Consider the following 16,546-nt stretch of genomic DNA (forward strand, 5'->3'; position numbering starts at 1 on the left):
TCATACAGCGTGGGTATGCTACTAGCTCAGCGCTATACACGTCATAGCTATATGCAAATTAGCCATACGCTTCTGAGAAGAGCCACGCACACGCTGGCTCTGTAACTATTGCGCCTCAACAGGTTTTAATCAGTGGAGGTTACCTAGCAGCGATCGAACGGTCCAGAGCTCACACTGGAACACTAAGACTTATTTAGTAGGTGAAGCTGATTCAATTTTTCACATATAAACCATATTCCTTGCTCTGTAATTTCTACTATCTATTGGATGAAGAATTATTTTTGATACAATTCTAAGGATTATATAAGGCTTGTTATAATAACATGTCAGATCAAAAGTGTGGAGGGCACTTGAAGCAGAAGGGCTTCAGCAGAGTGTAAAAAATATATGTTGAAAAGAATATATGTATGTAGTTGTATATAGAATATATCTATATAAACACAAACAAATGTGTAAAATTATTTTATGTAAAAAAATTTGTTTTACACAAAATAATTTTACACATTTGTTTGTGTTTATATAGATATATTCGGACTCCCAGTGAAGATATCTCTCTGATATCTTCACTGGGCGTCCGGCGTTGTACGCCGTTGTATGGAGTTCTGATTGCACTACAGCAATAATGATTGTCTTGAAGAAGGACCACACGGGTTGAAACAACGACATTTTATTAATGTGAAACTAATTTGGAAATAAAGTTGCATTGTTATTTGCTTCATAACATGTCCTGTGAGTGCCCTCCAACATTAACATATCTTTAAACATTAACTCGAGGCTAGCAGCCAGGCTGTGACTACACCTGTGTGGAAGGAGTGCTGGGGCACCAGCTATTTATTATATATATATATATATATATATATATATATATATATATATATATATATATATATATATATACAGGGAGTGCAGAATTATTAGGCAAATTAGTATTTTGACCACATTATCCTCTTTATGCATGTTGTCTTACTCCAAGCTGTATAGGCTCAAAAGCCTACTACCAATTAAGCATATCAGGTGATGTGCATCTCTGTAATGAGAAGGGGTGTGGTCTAATGACATCAACACCCTATATCAGGTGTGCATAATTATTAGGCAACTTCCTTTCCTTTGGCAAAATGGGTCAAAAGAAGGACTTGACAGGCTCAGAAAAGTCAAAAATAGTGAGATATCTTGCAGAGGGATGCAGCACTCTTAAAATTGCAAAGCTTCTGAAGCGTAATCATCGAACAATCAAGCGTTTCATTCAAAATAGTCAACAGGGTCGCAAGAAGCGTGTGGAAAAACCAAGGTGCAAAATAACTGCCCATGAACTGACAAAAGTCAAGCATGCAGCTGCCAAGATGCCACTTGCCACCAGTTTGGCCATATTTCAGAGCTGCAACATCACTGGAGTGCCCAAAAGCACAAGGTGTGCAATACTCAGAGACATGGCCAAGGTAAGAAAGGCTGAAAGACGATAACCACTGAACAAGACACACAAGCTGAAACGTCAAGACTGGGCCAAGAAATATCTCAAGACTGATTTTTCTAAGGTTTTATGGACTGATGAAATGAGAGTGAGTCTTGATGGGCCAGATGGATGGGCCCGTGGCTGGATTGGTAAAGGGCAGAGAGCTCCAGTCCGACTCAGACGCCAGCAAGGTGGAGTTGGAGTACTGGTTTGGGCTGGTACCATCAAAGATGAGCTTGTGGGGCTTTTTTCGGGTTGAGGATGGAGTCAAGCTCAACTCCCAGTCCTACTGCCAGTTTCTGGAAGACACCTTCTTCAAGCAGTGGTACAGGAAGAAGTCTGCATCCTTCAAGAAAAACATGATTTTCATGCAGGACAATGCTCCATCACACGCGTCCAAGTACTCCACAGCGTGGCTGGCAAGAAAGGGTATAAAAGAAGAAAATCTAATGACATGGCCTCCTTGTTCACCTGATCTGAACCCCTTTGAGAACCTGTGGTCCATCATCAAATGTGAGATTTACAAGGAGGGAAAACAGTACACCTCTCTGAACAGTGTCTGGGAGGCTGTGGTTGCTGCTGCACGCAATGTTGATGGTGAACAGATCAAAACACAGACAGAATCCATGGATGGCAGGCTTTTGAGTGTCCTTGCAAAGAAAGGTGGCTATAATGGTCACTGATTTGTTTTTGTTTTGTTTTTGAATGTCAGAAATGTATATTTGTGAATGTTGAGATGTTATATTGGTTTCACTGGTAAAAATAAATATTTGAAATGGGTATATATTTGTTTTTTGTTAAGTTGCCTAATAATTATGCACAGTAATAGTCACCTGCACACACAGATATCCCCCTAAAATAGCTATAACTAAAAACAAACTAAAAACTACTTCCAAAACTATTCAGCTTTGATATTAATGAGTTTTTTGGGTTCATTGAGAACATGGTTGTTGTTGAATAATAAAATTAATCCTCAAAAATACAACTTGCCTAATAATTCTGCACTCCCTGTATATTTACACACACACATAGTTTCCAACTGTTTAGTTTTCCCGTGGACAGTCCTGTTTTTTGGCTTCCTCTACCTGACTTTTAAGTATGGCCCTTGTTCTATTTAGTCTGCATGTATTTAATATTGTGTGCAGTGCAGTACTCCCACCAGTGAGGGCAATGTGGCTTATAATTTAACTTTATTGGGGGATATTTATCAAAGCGTCAATCTTGGTGCATTCGCCAGTGTCAATACACTCGCCAGACATATCTGCTGTGGATTTACATATTACATATGATACCCTTATTTATGAAAAAAAAAGTCAAAAATACGCGTGTCAAGTACGGTGCGATGAGCATCAGATTGTTGTTAACTAACATTCATCAATGTTGCGGTTTTTCAGGTTTTTCCCAACTTTATTTATACCATTTCATCTGTCCATGAACAAGCACATTTCTCTAAAGCTAATCTTTTATTTTTCATCTGTTAATGTCCAAGAAATAGCTAGATTTATACCTCAACAAACAATATCTCATAGAAAGTTATTTTTAATATTTTTTTGTTATATGATACTTTCACATAAATTAATATGTATTTGTATTTCTGGAAGTTATGATATGCTTTTATCTGTGTTTTTTTTTTTATAAATGATTTTTAATGCTAGAATTTGTACATACAGGGAGTGCAGAATTATTAGGCAAGTTGTATTTTTGAGGATTAATTTTATTATTGAACAACTATCATGTTCTCAATGAACCCAAAAAACTCATTAATATCAAAGCTGAATATTTTTGGAAGTAGTTTTTAGTTTGTTTTTAGTTTTAGCTATTTTAGGGGGATATCTGTGTGTGCAGGTGACTATTACTGTGCATAATTATTAGGCAACTTAACAAAAAACAAATATATACCCATTTCAATTATTTATTTTTACCAGTGAAACCAATATAACATCTCAACATTCACAAATATACATTTCTGACATTCAAAAACAAAACAAAAACAAATCAGTGACCAATATAGCCACCTTTCTTTGCAAGGACACTCAAAAGCCTGCCATCCATGGATTCTGTCAGTGTTTTGATCTGTTCACCATCAACATTGCGTGCAGCAGCAACCACAGCCTCCCAGACACTGTTCAGAGAGGTGTACTGTTTTCCCTCCTTGTAAATCTCACATTTGATGATGGACCACAGGTTCTCAATGGGGTTCAGATCAGGTGAACAAGGAGGCCATGTCATTAGATTTTCTTCTTTTATACCCTTTCTTGCCAGCCACGCTGTGGAGTACTTGGACGTGTGTGATGGAGCATTGTCCTGCATGAAAATCATGTTTTTCTTGAAGGATGCAGACTTCTTCCTGTACCACTGCTTGAAGAAGGTGTCTTCCAGAAACTGGCAGTAGGACTGGGAGTTGAGCTTGACTCCATCCTCAACCCGAAAAGGCCCCACAAGCTCATCTTTGATGATACCAGCCCAAACCAGTACTCCACCTCCGCCTTGCTGGCGTCTGAGTCGGACTGGAGCTCTCTGCCCTTTACCAATCCAGCCACGGGCCCATCCATCTGGCCCATCAAGACTCACTCTCATTTCATCAGTCCATAAAACCTTAGAAAAATCAGTCTTGAGATATTTCTTGGCCCAGTCTTGACGTTTCAGCTTGTGTGTCTTGTTCAGTGGTGGTCGTCTTTCAGCCTTTCTTACCTTGGCCATGTCTCTGAGTATTGCACACCTTGTGCTTTTGGGCACTCCAGTGATGTTGCAGCTCTGAAATATGGCCAAACTGGTGGCAAGTGGCATCTTGGCAGCTGAACGCTTGACTTTTCTCAGTTCATAGGCAGTTATTTTGCGCCTTGGTTTTTCCACACGCTTCTTGCGACCCTGTTGACTATTTTGAATGAAACGCTTGATTGTTCGATGATCACGCTTCAGAAGCTTTGCAATTTTAAGAGTGCTGCATCCCTCTGCAAGATATCTCACTATTTTTGACTTTTCTGAGCCTGTCAATTCCTTCTTTTGACCCATTTTGCCAAAGGAAAGGAAGTTGCCTAATAATTATGCACACCTGATATAGGGTGTTGATGTCATTAGACCACACCCCTTCTCATTACAGAGATGCACATCACCTAATATGCTTAATTGGTAGTAGGCTTTCGAGCCTATACAGCTTGGAGTAAGACAACATGCATAAAGAGGATGATGTGGTCAAAATACTAATTTGCCTAATAATTCTGCACTCCCTGTATATCTTTGCACATACTTGTCTGTATACAAGTCTTTCATATCTCTGTGTTTATTTATACCACTATATAAATATAGTGTAAATGTATTATTATTCTGAGCAGGAATAATTGCGAACATAACATAATCAGGGTATCATATGTATTTATTTGCAATCAATGGATATTTTAAGAGCTGGGCCAGTTTTCTCTCTGTACCTGTGTAACCCCTCCTGATTGCAATCTAGTTTTAAAAACCACCCCTACACAGGTGTTATAAAATGGGCTGGCATATAAAATGACATTGCTTACTGAAAAAGAAGTTCAAGAGAAGGAAGAAATACACTGAAAATAGCATGACAGTAAAGAGGTGATTTTAATTTCTTCTGTAGCTGAATCAGGACAGTTTAATGTTAGGTGGGCTATCCCTTTGAGCTATCAGTTTAAGATTATATTGATATATTGAATCAAACATCAATTTGAATTTTAAAATCATTGTTTAAAATATTACACTTTGTGTCCTAATGTCAGCATCAATGTTTATCTTTAATACTAATTTCACTTATACATACTTTCAAAGTATAATACACAATGTAACAAATGGCACTTACAAGTTCTGATGAGGGATCAATGACACAAGTATAGAGCAATTTGATTAGTTAGTGATAGTTTAAAATGTATATTTGAATCAGATTGGCTGATGTTATAAATCATGTGATTATGCATATTCCAATCAAAAGTGGTTGAAAAATTCACTAGCGTGGGGGTTGTTTAGGAGTTTGCTTCATAATTGGTGTGAAAAGTGTTGCATCAAATTTGGTGCAAAGTGGAGAGTGTGACTTGTAATACAAGGCTTAAACATGTTGCACATAGATTTTTACAAAAAAATAAAAAGGAAGTTAGCTATATTATGTTGTGTATTTATTTCATTTTTATCTCTAGATCTATTAGTGCAACAAGTTTGGGACAAAACTTTGCACCGAATATGTAGAAATATTGTCCCCTTGATTTGTAATGAGAGACAAAGTTGTAGCATAATCCATAAGTAGTAATGTATTTTCCATTTTTATCCCTATATCTACTAGTGCACCAAATGTGGAGCAATAATATTGTTTGATTTAGAAAGGGTATACAAATTTAATAAAGTATCTAATTTACTTTTATTATGTAACATACTTCATTCTCTTGCCGCATCGAATATGAACTTTCTATGTTTTCAGACTCCCATTGATTTCTTTGGCATCCGTGGCCTCAAGGGTGGCGGATTGAAAACTAGGTACGCTGTGTCGGAATAGACGTGAGCGTACCTGTTAAATGTTTGATAAATTGGGAGAAGGGTCAAATAGAGTCAAATATGAATTCTAAACATCTGTAATGGCACAAGCATCGATCTGCGTCGGATTGAGATCACAGAAGCGTATATTTCTTCACACATTTCAACATTTGACGATCTTGGCGCTTTGTTAACTACGGCGGATCAATCTCGTGCCAAATACGACGCGGGATTCCAGCGTATTATCAGTTGATGAATGTAATTTTTTTCTCTAGTCTTCTTTGTCTGTGCTGAGTGCTCTTCTGTTATACGGAAGTTTAGCAGTGTGTAGTCAGGTAAGGGGGAGCCATGAGATGTGTAATACCAGGGTGGGTAGATTAGAATGTAATGTGTGAGAAAGCAGGGCATCTGAATAGTATTGCACAATTTGGAACAGGTGTAATAGCAGAGGCTTAAATACATCAGTCTCTTCCTGTGCTGGGACTGTAATTCACAGAACATACAAAAATACAGATTTAATGGGGCATTTCTATGTCTATTAATACACTGCCCACAATCACTGCTGCAGCACAGATCAAAATGGATTATTTACCTCATAAAATGCCACCTGCTTGTGAAGCTTTCAATAGTGTTTTAGCACAAGTAAAGCATAGCAAAAGGGATCCTTAGTGTATTTACATATACTGCTTCCATTCTAGCAGCCCCAACACAGTAACTAGCAGGTTAAACATAGTGGGGCATATTTATTGAGCTCCGTATGGAACTTGATGCCCCGTGTTTCTGGCGAGCCTTCAGGTTCGCCAGAAACACAAGTTATGAAGCAGCGGTCTAAAGAACGCTGCTCCATAACCTGTCCGCCTGCAATATGATCGGGTTGAATGACACCCCCTGCTAGCGGCCGATTGGCTGGGAATTTGCAAAAGGCAGCGTTGCACCAGCAGTTCACAAGAATTGCTGGTGCAATGATAAATGCCGGGAGCATATGCTGTCGGCATTTATCGATGTGCAGCGGACATGATCCGCAATAACGGATAATGTCCGCTCGCACGTTCTTAAATATGCCCCTCTGTGTTAATATCTGTATAATTTTAGGCTGTGTAACATCTATATAAACTAGGTTTCTTTGCTATACAGATGCTGAACCCTTTTTTGCTTGGTTTGGTGCTGTAAAGTTCCTATACCAGTTATGTGCTTGAGGGTAAGGGAGGAGATGAGTACCTTAATTATTTAACCTGCATTTAAGGGCTATAACAGTGCAAAAAGAAAATGTTCTAGTATGTTAGCATATGTATTATTGCACTGTTGCTTGCATATAACTATGCATTTAATCTGTGCAAATGGATTAAACACATAGTTAAAGTCATATCCAGAGCAGCAGTGCACTACTGGGAGCTACCTAAACACATCTTGTGAGCCAATGACAAAATACAAATGTGTGTAGCCACCAATCAACAGCTAGCTCCCAGTAGTTGTTTATATGTGTGTCTGTGAGGATATGTACATATTCGTTTCAATAAAGGTACCAAAGAGAACAAAGTAAATTTGATAATAAAAGTGAATTTATAAATTAAATGCTCTGTCTGACTCCTGAAACTATTACTTTTTCCTATCCCTTTAAAAAATCAGTATGGCTAAATTATAATACTGGTATGTTATGTGCATTTTTGAAGTGGATTGGAGTGGGCGGTGCAATGCAATTCATAAATGGGCGGGGTTATGTTCCAAGCTATGATTTATATATATATATATATTCACATGCAATCTCTCTCTCTCTCGATAAATAGATGTATTTTTTATAAAAAATAATTATATATTCTTAAAAATAAAAAAAATAAAAATGTTTTCCTATGTTATGAATGTATAGTATTCTTAATGCACTTTCGGCTTTAGTACAGTCGATCTAGCGCAGTGTCAGGTTAGTGCGCAAGCGATAACTAATAAGGCTTTTTGTAGCACACCCCTTAGACGAATATGGGGAGAAAGAGTTAGCGTGGCCGCAATATCCTAAGTCCTGAAGTTAGGGCACCAGAGTGCTATCTTTATTTAAAAAGCAGTCGTTTAAAGCTAAGGAGCAGGCCCATTTTTGGTTTAGAACCTGGGTTATGCTTGCTTATTGGTGGCTAACCAATAAGCAAGCGCTATCCAGGGTGCTGAACCTAAAATGGGCCGGCTCCTAAGCTTTACATTCCTGCTTTTTAAATAAAGATAGCAAGAGAACGGAAAAAAATTATTATAGGAGTAAATTAGAAAGTTGCTTAAAATTGCATGATTTATCTGAATCATAAAAGAAAACAATTGGGTTTAATATCCCTTTAAGCACATTACATTATGTTCAGAGTATGAGCTAAAAGCACTACAAACTCAAGCATGTAAGGCCATCTTTATATTGTTATTTGTTTGAAACTTGAAGCTACATTATCATCACTGGCATTGCGGAAACAGGAAATCACACACCAGTCTTGTGATCTGCACATAGAGACTTGTCAGCTATTATCCTTTTGACACAAGCATTAAAAGACATACACTGCTCTATGATATAGGTGCCCACTGCCCACACATTGTAGATACACACTGTTCCACATTGTACACAGTGTTCTGCATGTGACAAACATACACTGCTCTATGATATAGGTGCCCACTGCCCACACATTGTAGATACACACTGTTCCACATTGTTCCACATTGTACACAGTGTTCTGCATGTGACAAACATACACTGCTCTATGATATAGGTGCCCACTGCCCGCACGTTGTAGATACACACTGTTCCACATTGTTCCACATTGTACACAGTGTTCTGCATGTGACAAACATACACTGCTCTATGATATAGGTGCCCACTGCCCACACATTGTAGATACACACTGTTCCACATTGTTCCACATTCTACACAGTGTTCTGCATGTGACAAACATACACTGCTCTATGATATAGGTGCCCACTGCCCGCACATTGTAGATACACACTGTTCCACATTGTTCCACATTCTACACAGTGTTCTGCATGTGACAAACATACACTGCTCTATGATATAGGTGCCCACTGCCCGCACATTGTAGATACACACTGTTCCACATTGTTCCACATTGTACACAGTGTTCTGCATGTGACAAACATACACTGCTCTATGATATAGGTGCCCACTGCCCGCACATTGTAGATACACACTGTTCCACATTGTTCCACATTGTACACAGTGTTCTGCATGCGATAAACATACACTGCTCTATGATATAGGTGCCCACTGCCCGCACATTGTAGATACACACTGTTCTACATTGTAAACAGTGTTCTGCCTGTGACAGACGTACACTGCTCTATGATATAGGTGCCCACTGCCCACACATTGTAGATACACACTGTTCCACATTGTACACAGTGTTCTGCATGTGACAGACGTACACTGCTCTGCATTTTACAGATACGCACTAGCTTACATGTTAGACTTACACACTGCTCTGTGAGTTAGGCATTCATGGTTCTCCATATTACATGCATACAGGTTATACATGACCATGTTAAATAAACCCTCATCTGCATGATAAAGGCTTGTGTAATGCTCACAATGTTACACAAATACTACTCTGCAAGATACACAATCTGTTGTGATTTTTAAAAGCAAAATGCTGAGACTTCAGATTCAGGGGCATATGTATCAAGCTCCGTATGGAGCTTGATGCCCCGTGTTTCTGGCGAGCCTGCAGACTCGCCAGAAACAGCAGTTATGAAGCAGCGGTCACAAAGACCGCTGTTCCATAACCTGTCCGCCTGCTCTGAGCAGGCGGACAGACATCCCCGGAAATCGAGTACGATCGGGTTTATTGACACCTCCTTGCTGGTGGCCTATTGGCCGCAAGTCTGCAGGGGGCGGCGTTGCACCAGCAGCTCTTGTGAGCTGCTGGTGCAATGCTGAATACGGCAAGCGTATTGCTCGCCGTATTCAGCGAGGTCTGTCGGACCTGATCCGCACTGTCGGATCAGGTCCGACAGACCTTCATAACTAGAGGCCTAAGGCTGCTTCTTGCACACCTTACGGTGTCTGCTACAAATGCACACTACCATGCACGTCACAGACTGGTCTGAATTTTACATTACTCTGCATGCCCACTTCTCTGCCTATTTTAAGCACACTACCTGCATGGTACAGACAGATGTTGATCTGAATGCATAATCCTGCATATTACAGACACATTCTGCTCTCTATGCTAGGCAGTGATATATACAGTGTGTGTGTATGTGTGTATATATCTCTGTGTGTGTGTCTGTGTCTATGTATGTGTGTGTGTCTGTCTGTGTGTGTGTATGTATGTATGTGTGTGTTTGTGTCTGTGTGTTTGTTTATATGTGTGTCTGTATGTGTGTTTGTGTGTCTGTGTGTGTTTGTGTCTGTGTGTTTATTTGTTTATATGTGTGTGTGTGTGTGTGTGTTTGTGTGTGTGTGTGTGTGTGTGTTTGTGTGTCTCTGTGTGTGTGTGCGTCTGTGTGTATGTATGTGTGTCTGTGTATATGTGTGTGTGTGTCTATGTATGTGTGTGTGTGTTTGTATATGTGTGTCTGTGTATGTATGTGTGTGTCTTGTGTCTATGTATGTCTGTGTGTGTATATGTGTCTCTGTGTGTGTGTATATATGTGCGTATGTGTATGTGTCTGTGTCTGTGTGTGTGTGTATGTGTGTCTCTGTGTGTGTATATATGTGTGTCTGTGTATGCGTCTATGTATGTATGTATGTATGTATGTATGTATGTATGTATGTGTGTGTCTGCGTCTATGTATATGTGTGTGTATATATGTGTGTCTCTGTGTCTGTGTCTATGTGTGTATGTCTATGTATGTCTGTGTGTATATGTGTGTGTATGTCTATGTATGTGTGTGTGTGTATATGTGTGTATGTCTGTGTGTGTGTGTATATGTGTGTATGTCTATGTATGTGTGTGTGTCTGTGTGTCTACATACAATGTTAAAAACTTTCCCAGACAGATCTGCTAACTAGACATTATACCGAACACTTAAGTCATTGAATAGGAACAGTTAGATATCCCCCATAACAGGAAGCAGGGGGACAACCTCCCACACCCTCTCCCCACACACCCTGCAGGAAATGTGACACACACAGAGAAACACACAAGAAAAACTGCACAAATATATATCTACTAATATAGGAGGAAAAAAAGTGTTTTAAACAAATACACACACAAAATCAGGGTAGGCAGAAGCCCAAATAAACACAATAGAATAACAGTTATAGAATATATTTTTTTTCAGTGATTTATATAGTTTTTACACAGTTATCTATTAATACATGACTAATGTCCATGAGGGTAAGTTCATATTGGACATGCTGTACCATTACTTTTTGCAAAGGATTCTGGGATAATCCTTTCTGATTTAGCTGTTTGGCAGGTAGAGCTGCCTGATCCTAGCAACAACAAGTATCATTATGTGTTGAATGTAATCCACCAAATCAATTTATGAAAAAGGGTTTATTTTGGGAGGGAATGTGTTAAAAAAATAAATAGGGTAAATAGTTAGGTTAGTTAAGTAGGGATTTTAGTTTAAAAAATTATTGTTTTATATATATATATATATATATATATATATATATGTATATATATATTAACAATGTGTAATCTAAAATGTTATAGCTTCCATTCCACCTAATTTCTACAGGAAACTGTTACTAACTGTTACTAACTTACCTTAATGGGTGCCGTGCTGAATCGTATTTTCCTGCTAGGGGCTGTCTCCTCTTCTTCAGAGAGGCCCTCGATCTCAAGACAACCAGTGACTGCCTCATAAAACCCATCCTCATCTTCCTCCAAGCCACTGCCTCCTGAATCCTCCCCAAGTCCACTGTAGGCGCTGAGCTCTATCACCTCAGACCAGTCTTCCCTCTTGTAGTCATCCTCTGCTACTTCTCCTTCTACCTCTTTCTCGAACTCTCCCTCTCTCACACTTACCCCTTTGACCTCTGAACCCCCATTCTCTGTTCCAGCACTGACAGTCACCTCCAATTTGGATACCTCTGTGTCTTTTATCACATCTGTTTCTGACTCCCCACTCTCTTCCACCTCCACTGGTTTGATTTTACATATTTCCGGGATAGTGGGTGCCTTTTGGGTAACATCCACTACCTTTGCTAAAGTCTTCTTCTCTTCTACAGGTTTGCTATTCTCTGGCTGGAGGATTCTAGTGCGACGAGTATTAGGACCTTTGATGGGGATTTTATGGAGGTTGTTTCGAAGGTCTGCATTTTCAAAGACAGCACTTAACTGGCTGACAGTAGGAGAAACAGCATCTGTGTCTAACTTGTCAAGTGACTCTGTACTTCCACCAAATCTCACCACCACATCCAATTTTCGATCTTGGAATCCACCCCTCTCCTTGCGCAGGAAAATCCGGTTGGTGGTCTCTTTTTCTTGGAGGTTCCGCTCAAACACACGCCGTGCCTCCTGCAATTTGGATGGAGGTCTGTCTGAAGGGGTATCAAAGCGGCTCACCCTCTCTGACACACTTGTTCCTAGCTTTAAAAGGGCGCTGTGGTTGACATTCTCATTCAGGCTGCCGGCCCGCGGCAACGTAAGCCGTGAAGGCTTTTCTTTCACCCGTCCTGCTTCTGCCTCTCCTGCTGGACCTGTTCCCATCTGTAGGAACATGTTTTTAATACGATGGACATTTGAACCATATTTGCACCGTGATTTCCAGGCCTCCTCTGATTCAGGCTCTGGATTCCCATCCTTGCCAGGGCGCACCGCCTGCACCCCAACCTCATAGGCATTTCTATGTGGGGATGAGCTTCTGGGCCCACCTCCTGAAGTCTTACCCTCTGTCTTCATCATTTTGGAGATGCTGGATGTGGGTACCCAGATTTCATAGTCCTCTTCTTTACAAATCCTCCTTTTCCTGTCTCTCACATCAATCTGCTTTCCTTTATTGGAGCATCCTCCCTCTTGTCATTTACTAACAGAGCAGCCGAATGATGTTGCAGACTGGCAGAATGCTGTTACAGAGCGATGTAGCAGAATCACCCACCATGTCAATGTAGCTGATACATCCTGGCCTAAGCTACTGTAGCATCACGAAAAGCAATATCCTCCTTCCTCCTTTCTCTCTCTGACCCCCCTTCTCTGTATTACTCCCCCTCTCTCTTTCCCTTTTTTCCTGCCTTCTGCAGTTTGGTAAGGTTCCTGCTGGGTCCTAAAGAGAAGCAGATTCAGACTGCTGAACACAAATAGGCAGGATATGAAAATAGGGAGGGATTTGAAAAAGAAACAAAACAACAGAGGAATCCATCTGTTGAGATATGTTAATGGATTAAAAGAAGATACTTATTGTATTGTATATCTGTATGGTGCTTAGGATGTGTGAGTGTGTTTGTAAAATATTTGAAATGTGCTAATACTTGTCAATCTCTTTTTTTCTTTCTCATTATATATATATATATATATATATATATATATATATATATATATATATATATATAAATATATATATGGGAGTGTGTGTATATATATATATATATATATATATATTATAATATATTCCATACTCTACTTCAAATACACAAACACACACATATATATATATATATGTGTGTGTGTGTGTGTGTGTGTGTGTGTTTTGCATTAGCATGTGATGTTTGTGGGGCAGCTTTAATAATAATAATAATAATAATAATAATAATGTATTATATATAATAATCTATATATTTGTATAACAAACAAATCAAATTTGCAGATATATATTTTATTTGCCATTCCTATATACCCTAATCTTCTGTGAGTTAATTATTACAATTAAAATGCCTTTGTAGACACATATAGCTAGGCAGCTAGCTAGACAGACGGATGGACAGAGATAAATAGATAGATCGACAGACAGATAGTGTGAAGATTGTTTCCTTTAACAGAGACACAGAATAAAGGCAACAGGAGAAGCTATTGGACAGGAATACCCCCACTTGCAGGGCAGCATAAAAAAAAACAGAAGTCTGTCCCTTACATAGGATAAAATGGTGATACAGACAGAATAATACTACAAGACCATGAGTCTCACTAATACAAAGTGACACAGTGTCACAGATAAATGTATACCCCACTTGCAGGGCAACACAAATAAAACTTGAAGTGTGAGCCTTACACAGGATAAAATGGTGATACAGAGAGAATAATAATAATACAAGACCCTGTGTCTCACTAATACAGAGTGACACAGTGTCACATATAAAATGGTCTGCTTCCCCCCTGCCCTGAGGAGAGTGATACAGACTCCCTTTGCAGGATGACTCAGTGATACAGGCAGTGAGGGATAACTGCAGGGTGATATAATTACACACAATGACACAGTAGGGGTTATGGAAACTTTAGGTACACAAACTGTAGCTAAAGAACATGAAACATGTACTTCCCCTATAGGGTCACAGAATGAAACTGGTTGGTGCTATGCATATAGTTAGTTAACTTAAAACAGATATACAGAATGTCTGGAGCTTTTGGGAAAATTTATGTTTAAAACATCTGGTTGCATTAAATGGAGACTTTTATTTTTAGTTTACAATCAATGTTACGTAATTAAGTATGCTACTATTGTTCTAATAAAGGTAGAAACGCTCGTTGTGGAACATGTGGTCTGCCCTTTCTTCTGCAAGGTGACACACAGTTCTCTATGGGACATGCTCTCTATGACAGTAAGAGGATTGGGGGGAAAACTGTTCTCTTGTTTGTAGGGTGTCATATTGACATAGGCAGTGGGGAGCAATAGGATATTGGGTCTGTTCTTCCACATGCAGAATGACTAATATAGAGACAAAAATAAGCTAAAGGAAAGGGAGTCATTCCCTTCCCTGTTTAAAGGCAAATAGACAGGAGGCAGTTAGTTGTGTCAGTAATTGGATCTGAACACCATCCATCCCCGGGTCACACAGAGATCATGAAAGGTTGTTGTGTCTTTTATTTCTACTACTGAGTAACAGAGGGATATAACAGAGTCATGAGTCATAACATCTGACCCCCAGTGTAAAACTAGCAGGAATGTTCTACAGGACATAGAGTTTCTTCTTGCCTGCAAGTGAATACTGACACATACAGGGCCAATCAGCCTGTCTCTACCTTGCAGGTAGATACAGCGACAGAAGAGAATATAGGTGCCATGCAGTCTGCCAGTCTCTTGTTGGGTGATGCAGCAATACATTCCTCTCCTGCAAGCTGATACAGTGACACATACAGTAGTGAGCTAGAGACCACATGACCTGTCCTTCTCCTGCAAGGTGATACAGTGACACATACAGTAGTGAGCTAGAGACCACATTGTCTGTCCCTCTCTTGCAAGCTGATACAGTGACACATACAGTAGTGAGCTAGAGACCACATGACCTGTCCTTCTCCTGCAAGGTGATACAGTGACACATACAGTAGTGAGCTAGAGTCCACATTGTCTGTCCTTCTCTTGCAAGGTGATACAGTGACACATACAGTAGTGAGCTAGAGACCACATTGTCTGTCCCTCTCCTGCAAGGTGATACAGTGACACATACAGGAGTGAGCTAGAGACCACATTGTCTGTCCCTCTCCTGCAAGGTGATACAGTGACACATACAGTAGTGAGCTAGAGTCCACATTGTCTGTCCTTCTCTTGCAAGGTGATACAGTGACACATACAGTAGTGAGCTAGAGTCCACATTGTCTGTCCTTCTCTTGCAAGGTGACACAGTGACACATACAGTAGTGAGCTAGAGACCACATTGTCTGTCCCTCTCCTGTAAGGGGATACAGTGACACATACAGTAGTGAGCTAGAGTCCACATTGTCTGTCCCTCTCCTGCAATGGGATACAGTGACACATACAGTAGTGAGCTAGAGACCACATTGTCTGTCCCTCCCCTGCAAGGGGATACAGTGACACATACAGTAGTGAGCTAGAGCCCACATTGTCTGTCCCTCTCCTGCAAGCTGATACAGTGACACATACAGTAGTGAGCTAGAGTCCACATTGTCTGTCCTTCTCTTGCAAGGTGATACAGTGACACATACAGTAGTGAGCTAGAGCCCACATTGTCTGTCCCTCTCCTGCAAGGTGATACAGTGACACATACAGTAGTGAGCTAGAGTCCACATTGTCTGTCCTTCTCTTGCAAGGTGATACAGTGACACATACAGTAGTGAGCTAGAGTACACATTGTCTGTCCTTCTCTTGCAAGGTGACACAGTGACACATACAGTAGTGAGCTAGAGCCCACATTGTCTGTCCCTCTCCTGCAAGGTGATACAGTGACACATACAGTAGTGAGCTAGAGTCCACATTGTCTGTCCTTCTCTTGCAAGGTGATACAGTGACACATACAGTAGTGAGCTAGAGACCACATTGTCTGTCCGTCTCTTGTAAGGTGATACAGTGACACATACAGTAGTGAGCTAGAGACCACATTGTCTGTCCCTCTCCTGCAAGGTGATACAGTGACACATACAGTAGTGAGCTAGAGACCACATTGTCTGTCCCTCTCCTGCAAGGTGATACAGTGACACATACAGTAGTGAGCTAGAGCCCACATTGTCTCTCCCTCTCCTGCAAGGTGATACAGTGACACATACAGTAGTGAGCTAGAGTCCACATTGTCTGTCCTTC

At 40.1% G+C, this 16,546-nt stretch overlaps 1 protein-coding gene across 1 annotated transcript in view; it reads right to left on the bottom strand.

Moving 5' to 3' along the window:
• Positions 1–13,037, bottom strand: part of PPP1R9B (protein phosphatase 1 regulatory subunit 9B) — an 85,547-nt gene extending 72,510 nt beyond the window's left edge. The window contains exon 1 of the mRNA XM_053700089.1: positions 11,626–13,037. Within this exon, the coding sequence (XP_053556064.1) occupies positions 11,626–12,765 (1,140 nt within the window). The 5' untranslated portion in view covers positions 12,766–13,037. The remainder of the gene's footprint in view (positions 1–11,625) is intronic.
• Between the last annotated feature and the right edge of the window lie 3,509 nt (positions 13,038–16,546).

This window comes from Bombina bombina, chromosome 1 (assembly GCF_027579735.1).
Source record: "Bombina bombina isolate aBomBom1 chromosome 1, aBomBom1.pri, whole genome shotgun sequence".
Classification (NCBI taxonomy): Eukaryota; Metazoa; Chordata; class Amphibia; order Anura; family Bombinatoridae; genus Bombina; species Bombina bombina.